At 48.9% G+C, this 10,382-nt stretch overlaps 1 protein-coding gene across 1 annotated transcript; it reads right to left on the bottom strand.

Annotated features, from left to right (window-relative positions):
- Positions 1–441: 441 nt before the first annotated feature.
- On the bottom strand, positions 442–2,877 carry BTG2 (BTG anti-proliferation factor 2). Its single transcript, XM_057729937.1, has 2 exons — positions 2,602–2,877; positions 442–1,277 (listed from the first exon to the last, which is right to left on the bottom strand). The coding sequence occupies exons 1-2, from the start codon at positions 2,753–2,755 to the stop codon at positions 943–945; spliced, it is 489 nt and encodes a 162-aa protein (XP_057585920.1). The 5' UTR covers positions 2,756–2,877; the 3' UTR covers positions 442–942.
- Positions 2,878–10,382: the final 7,505 nt, after the last annotated feature.

The following is a 10,382-nucleotide window of genomic DNA, read 5'->3' as shown; positions in this document are numbered from 1 at the left end:
TCCCTGTAGCTTTTGAGCCACCTCTCGGAGGGACAATGGCAGCACCATCAGGACTTCCATCTGGTTACAAAAAGAAGGGTTTTGGCCAAAAAACATCCCAGTGGATACTCTTTGGGTCCCAAAATTCCATTGCAAATCACCCACAAGGTATTTGTCACACATACATACAGAGCAGCACGTAGCAAGGCAAAGGTTTTGTGCAGAAGGCCCTTCTGTCCCAACTCCAATAACCTGCAACCCTTGCCTCACTCCCCTGACCCACAAAACAAAAAGCTTTATATTCTTGGTGGGAAGCAACATCTACAGGCCCCTGAGAATAGAATTAGAAACAAGTCATGATTTCAAGAAAAGCTGCTCAGAACAGAAGGAATCAGGAGAGGCCTTTTCACTCTCCGCCTAGGATCTCATCAAAAAAATAAAAGAGAAGATTAGGCAATATAGTATGATTTAAGTCCAGGCTTCAATGCCCCTGAGTAAGAGAGGGGTCAGGGATGCAGGTGTCCTGGTTGGGAGAGTGAAAGGTTTGAACTCGGCCTCTCTAGTCTCCCCAGGACAGATCCTGACCTCTCACGTTCACAGTTGCTAACCTTGCTTGCTCCCTCTCACATCTTCCTGGGGTGCTAGCCAAGCTTTTCCCACCTCACCTTGGCCACGCCCACCCCCTCCTTGACCATTCCCCCCTCCCATAGGCAGACACCGGCTTCCAGACTCAAGCACACAACAGTTCTCTCCAAAGGCACCTGGGGAGGCCACTTCCAAGCAGCTCCCTTTAAGGATTTTTTTCTTAAAAAAATCTTTTTTTTTCTCCCTTTTCTTAAAAAAAATAATATATATATAAATAGCTCTTCATTTAAAATACAGTTCCCCAGGTTGAGGTATGCAGTGCCCTGTCGTCACGGCCGAATGAATACAGTAGAGTGCCAGGTGGGGGCGGCCGGGGATCTAACTGGAGACTGCCATGACGTAGTTCTTTGAGGGGCTGCTTCTGCCCAGCATTATTTGGTTCTTGCAGGTGAGAAGCCCATAGGAGGTGGCCACCGGGGCCTCCTCATACAGGACGCAGATGGAGCCGTCTTCCCCAATGCGGTAGGACACTTCATAGGGGTCCACCCACAAGGTCAGCTCACTGGGCAGCAGCCGGTGCAGCTGAGGCTGGCTGAGTCCGATCTGGCTAGCCACTTTACTGATGATGGGGTCCATCTTGTGGTTGATGCGGATGCAGCGGTAGCCAGAGCCCTTGGATGGTTTTTCAGGAAACCAATGGTGTTTGTAGTGCTCTGTGGAGACAGGACAAGGGGGATATGCACTGGTTAGAGCATGGGCCATGGATGCTACCACAAGGGGGGTGGGGGTGGGGGTGATGGGGTAGGAGGAGAGGAAGGGACCTAGTGATTTTAAGTAAGCAACATGGTTTCTCATGAGTTTCAGGACCCTCCTGAAACCCCCTGACACTGTAGCAGAAAAAAAAAAAAGGGATCTGGAAAGACCCCTCCTTCCAAGATAAGGGTTTATGTGTGTTGGGAGGGTGTCCCAGAGCTCTGGGGCAATCCTTTGTTGCCAGTATATTGCCCTTGGCATACTCCAGTTTAAGGAGAAGGTGTGTGACTGGGGCTGGCATGTCCAGGCAGGGCTTCTGGGGACCTATGAGCTGAAGTTTCAAGGCCAAGAAGGCTGCCATCATTGTCGGACCCATAGCAAGTCATCATGCCTCCGCCCTGTGCCTCAGTGGTTCCCTCTCCCTTGAAAAGTCAAAGACCTGTAGCAGTGGCTAAAGGAGGCAAAACCGGGATGTTTTGATGAAACATACGTTGTTGCTCAGAAGGCAGGAAGGTGTGGGCTCGTTCAGAGACGGCTATTGCTGCTCAAGACTGCTAGTCAACCCGCTAGAAGTAGCTGGGAGATAGGTCTCTCCCCAGCCAGCGGCGGCTTATCTCTTGTCAGCCTCCTCCATCTCAGCCGCACCGCCCCCCACCCCAACACACGCCCGCAGAGCTCAATTACTACGTACAAGGCTTTCTCCGTACCATAATAGGTGGCAGATGGCTGGGGGGGGGAGGGGGGGTCAGAAAATACAAAGGGGGCCCGGATTCCAACTTCGAGTGAGTCAACAACAGACCCAGCCACAGTGCAGCCCCGCGCTGGGACTCCAAGTTTTTGAGAAGGTTCAATTGCTCCTTCTTGTTCCGTAAAGAACCCTCGGCCGGTCCAGCTTTGTCGCCTGAAGGATCTCAGGGTCCAGTGAGGGAGATGAGCCCATACTCAGACCCGCAGTTACCCCCCTTCCGCGGCATAAGCCGACGACTCGGAGTCGCACTCAGGACTGGTGTTTGCACCCGCAACAGCGTGGAGGCGAGTGCCCAGCCAGAATCACTGCGGACCGAGACCCGAGAGCAGGGCCGAGAAGGAGAGACAAGACCCAACGGAACTGGCGGAGGGCGGGGATGGCGGGGGGCAGGGGGGCGGTGCGAACTGCGGGCCGCCCCGGGATCTGGAAGGAACCCGAGTCCCCAGGTGGAGAGGAAAGACGCCTCAGGCAGGGAGGGGGACCGAACCCCAGTGGCAGGGTTCGACGGACGCCAGGACCCGCCGCAGTGTGCTCACCCGTCAGTGCTTCCTGGAGGGCCCCGCTGAAAACCTTGAGTCGCTGCTCGTTCACGCAGCCCCGGGTCCTCAGGAGGCTGGAGAGGAAACCCACAGCGGCTGCGATCTCTGGGAGCATGTCTGTTCTCTCCCCCGTCCAGCGGGCCTGGCTCATGTCGCGCGCGGCTGAGAGAGCGGTGGGCAGAGGCGGGGATCCGTGAGAGGTCTCTGATGGGTGAGTGGTGCGGACCTGGACACCTCCGCTCCCTCGCCAGCAGCTCGGGCTCTGCCGGGACTTTACGCGCGACGCGCCTTTCATACCGCTGCGAGAGGCGGTGGAGCCGCCGGCGGACCCCATTGGCCGCCGCCAGCGGATAGGGGCGGAGCATGGCGTCCGCACCGTCCCCGCCCGCCGCCGCCGCGTCCTTTGCGCTGAGGTCATCGCCTGCTGACGTCAGTGTTGGGAACCCCAGCCCGGTTGGCAGGCGGAGGGGGAGGCGGGAGGAGGGAGGGGGAGGAGGGAGGGGGAGGCGGGAGGAGGGAGGGGGAGGCGGGAGGAGGGAGGCGGGAGGAGGGAGGGGGAGGCGGGGGTGGCCCCATACGTATATGTTAAATGAATCAAACCCAGTGGCCTCTGTAAATTCTTATTTTCCTTGACCACCTTTTTTCTGGAGGCAGACTCCCCTCTTTTTCCTAGACCCCAGGTTTGTCTGCCTCCTTCCTGGACTGTGTCTCCCCTGGATCTCTTCCTGTCCGCCTTCCCTCACTATGTCCACTCACTCCTCTTCCTTCTCTCTCCAGTTTCTTTCCTCAGAGAGATCCTATTCATGTTGTCCATTTTGATGTTTACTTTTTTACTACTGACTTTCCTATCTGCATAGTCTGTCCACGTGTTCTTTCATCCTGCCCCTCCTACCTGCTCCGTCTCTCGCCTAGGATGTGACCATTCACATCGATGTCAGTCTAAGCCCACTGTCTTCTCCAAGGCCAGCTTCCTTCCTGGGCTCCATTTCTATCAGATACCATCGGCTCCCCAGTCATTCTACCCGGAAAACTCAGACTTACTTTTGACTTCACCTTGTACTTTGCTCCTTCGATCCAGTCTCAAGACCTGTTGTTTCTTCATATCTAGATGTTTGCAGGAGACTCTGTCTAATCCAGTCCCCAAGTTAGCTTTCCCACTGTCAGTAGACTTGCATTCCTAAAGTTCTTCATTCACTTGCTCTTCTTTTGCTCAGATCATTCTGAGAAACCCTCCATTTGTCTACTGCATTAAGTATGGACTCCTTTGCCTAATAGTTAGGACCTTTCATAATTTGGCCCCATCTATATTTTTAGGTTTCTGCCACTTTGTGCTCCCAGGTGACTCTCCTCACTGTTCTCTAAGCATCAGAGCAGCTCTGCATCCAAAAGCCCTCAACATTTGCCCATGATCTCCATCCCTACCCTGTAATACGGTCCCCATTCCATGTACGCCTGAATGCGCCTGGCCTTGCTGCACCATAGTTCATGCCATTATCTCTTGGATACCTCACTGCCTCCTTCCCATCTTTCCCAATCCCTCACACTCCTGAAGGCACCGCTTAGGCTTGGTCTTCCCCCTTGAAAACCTGTGCTGACCATTCTCTCACTACAGAATTAATATTATCCATACCATTCATTTGGCATTTATTATCTATTGTTTGATATTGTTAGTGATCTTTTTAGAGGTTGACATCTTGTTTGCAGACTGCTTGGAAACAGGTTACTATGCTCATATGTCCTACATTTCCAGGACAGTTCAGGTTTCTAATATTCTGCGTGATTGCTTCATATAGCTCATTAAAATGCCCTGGAATTCTAGAATTTTGGTGTTGAACACATCTTAGATGGCCTCTTCACTGGCTCCTCCCCAAAGCTGAATCAGGCCAGATGAGATTCTTACCTCTGCTCATTGAGGGGGGAACATATGTTACTGGAAACAGGCCTGGAACTGGAAACAAGATAACCTAGAGTGCATCAAACAAAAAGACCAGGTGTCAGTAAGACCGGAATTGACCAAGTTCAACCACAAAGGAGGCCAGGGAAACACGTCAAGGTGTAGACAGGTGTACAGGGTCGCTTAGCATCAATATCTGAAAATACTTAACATCTTCCTGGGTATACCGCTGACAGGGGTCTGGCGTTCCAGGCCTTGCTTTAGTCCACAATTGATGGGAAAAAAGTCTTGTGACAGATCATTACCTGTTTTTTGCCTTAGGAAATAGAACTCTGTCCTTATGTAGGTTTTTGTATCACTTGCCAGGTCTCACAGCTAGTTCTCAATAGAGCCAGGACTGGCACTAGATCTGCTGACTTCAAATATCATACCCTTTCATTAGACCATAGTGTCCCTGTGCTATTACAATGGCCCCTGGTCCCACCTCATCCCACAGAGCTGTTATTCTAGATGATGATGCAATGAACTGGAGGGTAAGAGTCTTCATTTTGGGACAGGAGCAAGGTCTTATCCCCCACACTCCCCCATTACCCAGGAAGTGTCTTAGTCTCATCACTGGTGATTAGCTCCTGAACTTTGTAGAGGGCATTAATAATAAGAACCAGAAAGCACTTCACCTACTTTCTCATCCTCTCTTCTTTCTACACAAAGGCCTAGGGAGAGGAAGTTTAATTTATCCAACTTTCAAAGTTTCCAAGTCACTCTACAGTGTAGTTCTACCCAACTCAGGATTTAGATTGTCAATCAGTTTCTTTTAAGGCCAAATATTGGGTTGGCCAAAAAGCTCATTTGGATTTTCCTGTACCATATTACAGAAAAACCCAAACGAACTTTTTGGTCAACCCAATACATTATAATAATCCACATTACTTTTGGAATTTTCTGAAACTACCCTTAAACTGCTAGGACCAAGGTTCTAAGAGGCTCTAAAGTCCAGATTTTCACTTCTTCTGTTGCCTGCTGCCTCCCTTTCCTTGGTGTAGCCAAAGTGTAGTTCGAACATCAGAATAAGGACAGTGGGTCCCTCCCTCCCTTTTCTCTGCTTCTTCCCACTCCTCTTCTTCCTCACTTATCTCTTCACACCCCCCCCACCCCCGCCAAAGGCCTTGAGCTGAGTTTTGAACATTAAATGTCCTAACACTATGCTGACCCGTGACTCTACCTACTGCCAAGTGGGCAGGTAGTGGTGGAGGTGGGGGTGGATGCCAGTTTATGCCTCAACTTGACCAGAAGCTTCTGTCCCCGACCCACTGGCTCCCTCGGTGCTGGATGCCCATCTTACCCACTTGCTCAGCCTACCTGTGTGGCCCCTCTAGAGTGACCCACAGCATCCGAAACTGCCCTCCTTAGACCAAATCCCCACGCAGAACTGGGTCCTTCTCCTCAGGTCTCAGCTCTGGCCTTGTCTGTGGGGTCATCACACACTCCTTGCTCTCCACTCCCCAGTCAGGGGCAACCAGATCATTGTATGTGACTGTCTTTCCCAGCGTCCTGCTGGGCCTGCCAGGGCCTTGGCTTGGTTGTCAAGACTACCTCCCAGTTTCCTGCCCACGTGTTGAAGCCTGGGGTTAAGTAAAGTTGATCTGCAGGCAGAGTCTGGGCTGCGATATTCTAGGAAGATGACATCAGCTCACTCCTACACTGTGCAGTGCGTAGTTTTAGTAGGTCTGTGTGTGAGTGTGCATGTGTGTGTGTGTGTGTGTGTGTGTGTGTGTATCAGTGTGGGTAGGAGGGAAGCATATATTTGTGTACATACTTAAATGTGTATGATGTTTGTGGATAGGAGGGAATGTGAATGTGTGTTTGCAGATGTTAACATGTACTTACTATACATTGAAGAACATCCTTCTGGGAAGTGTGGGTGTTTTGGTGGAGTGTATATTTTGATAGGTGTGTCTGAGTGTGGCTGGTATAGATGCTAATTTGATCTTTCCTCTTTTCAGGCCACATCAGTGACAACCTTCCTCTGCCGCCCAGAGCTGATAGGAAACATCACCCAGGGAGGAGAGATACCTCTTCCTCACTTTCTAATCAGAGTGGAAATACTGCTAAATATATTCATAATTCTTTGCAAGCATCATTGGGTAAAGTTCAGGACATCTTTTCAAGTTCCCTATCACCTTCTCACAGAGTTGTACCCTTCAAGATCAGCTCTAGGCCAGCCAGTCTGGGAGTTACTCTTTAGAATCAGGAACAGGAATCGAGGACAAAAAAAAAGATGAGATTGTCCCTAGAACCTGTTAACAAAGACTAAGAAAGTAGGGATGTTAGCTATTTTTAACTTTGTCTTTAACTCCCTCCCCCACCCCAAAGTGAACTGAGAACAGGGACAGAAACAGATAATGCAAAGATGATTAGGGTTAAGTGGAAAACTACCAATCTGGACTGAAGGAAGTCTTGGTAAAATATAAATATGAAAAGGGCTTTCTAATCCCAAGGTCACAACAATTTCAAGTCCCTAAGAATCATTTCTGAGAACCTGTTGAGGGCTGGAGAAGAGTCAGAAAGCTAAAAAGTAACTCATTTCTCCACTTGCTCTGAAGATATATGCAAAAAGATTCCCTTGTATAAAAATCACCTAAATTAGGCAACAGAAGAACTTTCTTATAGGAAAATGAGCAACTAGGATGTGCTAAACAAGATGCCTGCTCCAGCCAGGACTCAGACACTCTGAGGTACAGGGCATCTTTACAGTGAAAGATGAAAATAGCCAAAGAGGGTGGTGGGGTGAAGGCTCCTGACCCCAAGCAGAATCTAACCTGCAAAGTATCAGAAACCTCAGCGGTTGCCCACACAATTTCCAGGTGATGAATAGAAATAGCCATGGCAGATGCAGGCTCCACCTGCTACCACCAACCTGGGAGCACATCAGACACCTGGCGGCTAAAAAAATCAGGGCCTCTCTAAACTTTACTGGGCTCACCCACAGACACACTTGGGAGCCTGGGAGGGTTATGGTTCTCCACAGCACACAGTCTCTGGATTTCCTCTCAGTTTGCTCAACTCTCTCTCCCAATTGCCATCCGTGTAGCTCAGAAGTCAAAAGTTGGAAGCCTGTGAGGCAGAGCTGACTCAATCACAGATATATACTGTTTGGTCTCTACAGTGTTTAAGCATTTAAAGATTTAATTGTCAAAATTTAACCGTTAGGAAGTGTTATATCAAAATAAAACCCTAAAATTAAAATTCCTCTTTAAAAATCAGAATATCTGTTTATACTGGCTCCACATTCTTATTTAGCAATGACTGGTACCTAAGACAGGAAATGTGACCTTCAATTCGCCCCAGTCCCTACCAAGTCTTTATTGCATCCCTACTGAGACCAAGTGGTGGTTACCATTTATGAAGGCTGGATGCTGGGATTTATTATTATTATTATACTTAATCCTCATTTGCATTACCTGCCTTGATCTTGAAGGTATTTGATAGGATCTGATACAGAGCAAATGTCAAACCATCATCTCTAATCCTAACTTTCCTTCTAAACTCCCAACTACTTCCAGTTGAGAACTGGACATTTTTGAAATACTTTTTCTGGTGTATTTATCTCAACATGTAACAAATCAAGATACTTTTCTCCCTTCTACTCTACTTCTGATTTTTTTCTCTCTTGCAATAGCATTACCATTTTTGTCTAGTCACCAGGCTCACAGTCTGGCAGACATCTTTCATTCTACCTCTGCTAATCAGTTGCCAAGGCCTGGATATCTACATTTGCAATACCTTTCCTGTTTTTGCCTCTTGCCATGGGCAATGTCCTCCTTTCCCCAGTCCTTCTGTTCCATCTATAGACTATTGCCATAGCCTGCTGGTTATTCTGCCTTCCAGTCTCTCCTCACTTCAGTCCACACTGAAGACTGCTTGCCAGAGTAATTTTCTTTGAACAATATCCTAATTGTGTCACTTTTCAGCTTTAAAAAACTTCAATGGTTTCTCATTGCCTACAACATTAATTAAAAATCTCTTATCTGGCATTCAAATCCCTACACTCTGGGACTTGTTAGGACAGTAATTCAAATCACTGGGGAGTTTGGTAAAAATTCAGGTTAAGCAGCCTCTCCCTTGAGATTCTGATTCAGTAGTTTGAGATGGGATGTGGGCCTATTTGTAATGAGAACCCAGGCCATTCTGATGCAGTGGTCCATGGACCCCACTCAGCACACCCTGTCTCAGAGGTGTTCTTAGATCTCCAAACCCACCTGACACATCTGCCCAGACACCAGGATCTGTGTCAACCCCTCCCCTGCTGCAGCACCTCGCTCATAACTGTTGGCTGAACTGGTGGGGATCAGCCCATGCAAAGGGTGGCCTGTACCCCTAGCCAGCATTCTGAAGGCAGCCCCCGCCACTTCAGAGAGACCTTCACTATGGGAGGCCTAGTTTATCCTTATTTATTTATCTTTTGGCAGCACTGCGTAGCATGTGGGATCTTGATTCCCTGACCAGGGATCAAACCCGTGCCCCTTGCAGTGGAAGCACAGAGCCTTAACCACTGAACCACCAGGGAAGTCTCCCTTGGAGACCTAGTTTAGAAGAGCAGATAGCAGTGTCTCTAAACAGGAGGCTTCTTTCATCGTGAGACACATTCAGACATACTTGCTTTTGGTGACCAACCTGGATTCTAATCCTGAATCTGCCACCTACTATCTATGACAAGGCAAATCTTTAATCTCTCTTAGCCTCAATTTGTTTCATCTTTATAATGAGGATAATAAGTTCTTCACAGAGTTATTGGTTAGATGAGTAGTAATATATAGAAAGTGGTTAGCTCAATGCCTAAGTATCATTGATAAGTATAAGTAAACCACAGCTTGGTACTGCCAACAGTCAGAAGCAGTGTTTTCAGAAATCATCTACACAAACTTTTTAACTTTGCAGATGAAGAAAAGGTGGCCATGAGATAGGAAAAGATGCTCAGTCATACAGCTATTTAGTGGCACGGTTAGGACTAGAACCTCCATTTCCCACCCCGCCTAGTACAGTTTCCATTTTTCCACATCCCTTCTGTGACACATGCTTCATTCACTCCTGCGTTCATTTATTCACTTACTCAGGGAATATTTATTGAGTACCCTTGGTGCCAGGCTCTGGCAGAACAGTGTGGGTTTTGGAGTGGCAGGTGTTGGAAGCTGAGGGCAGGATACAGTCAGGTGGAGTAGGAGGCTGAGAGCCCATGGGGCAGGATGAATTCAGCTGCGCACATACATGTTGATGCTTCCTCAGGTGGAGGCAGGAGTTTGGGACAGAAAGACTGAGCCTTGTAGGGGCAAGATCTGGGGTCAGTGAGAAAGAGTGACCAGGATGGTGAAAGATGATGGTACAACAGGACAAAATGAACTTCAGAGAAGGGGATGTAGAGTGACGGCTGAAAGAGGTAACGCAGAGCAAGGAAGATGCTGCCTTAGCATGTGAGCCTGAGGGGTGTGGGGTGCCACAGAGGAACAAGCTCCCCTTCAGAGGGCCCTATTTCTGTTAAGGTCAGGAGGCACAGAAAATATTTCGATGGGGCTGAGGCTACAAGGGACTTTGCTGGACACAGGAGGGTTTGAAAGGAAGGTGGTGGGAGTCAGATTAGCGGAGAGCACTTAGAGGTGTGGGGATGAGAGCATTTGGATGGTGACCAGTGTAAGGAGAAGGAGTGAGGATTTAGTATTGACTGGACCTTGGGAGACAACTGAACCTGGGGTCTCAGGGGAATGAGGCTCAGCTACTAAGACATGAGACCCAGAGTGTTGGACAGGGCAGGGAAGTGCCACTTTTGCTCTCAGGGGTCAGCCAGGGGACCTCAGGTGACTTCTGTGGCTTGGAGGGTCAAGGCCTCCAG

Source organism: Hippopotamus amphibius, chromosome 3 (genome assembly GCF_030028045.1).
Source record: "Hippopotamus amphibius kiboko isolate mHipAmp2 chromosome 3, mHipAmp2.hap2, whole genome shotgun sequence".
In the NCBI taxonomy this organism is placed as follows: domain Eukaryota; kingdom Metazoa; phylum Chordata; class Mammalia; order Artiodactyla; family Hippopotamidae; genus Hippopotamus; species Hippopotamus amphibius.
The sequence above is the reverse complement of the archived record's forward strand: the minus strand, read 5'-3'. Positions and strand labels throughout refer to the sequence as shown.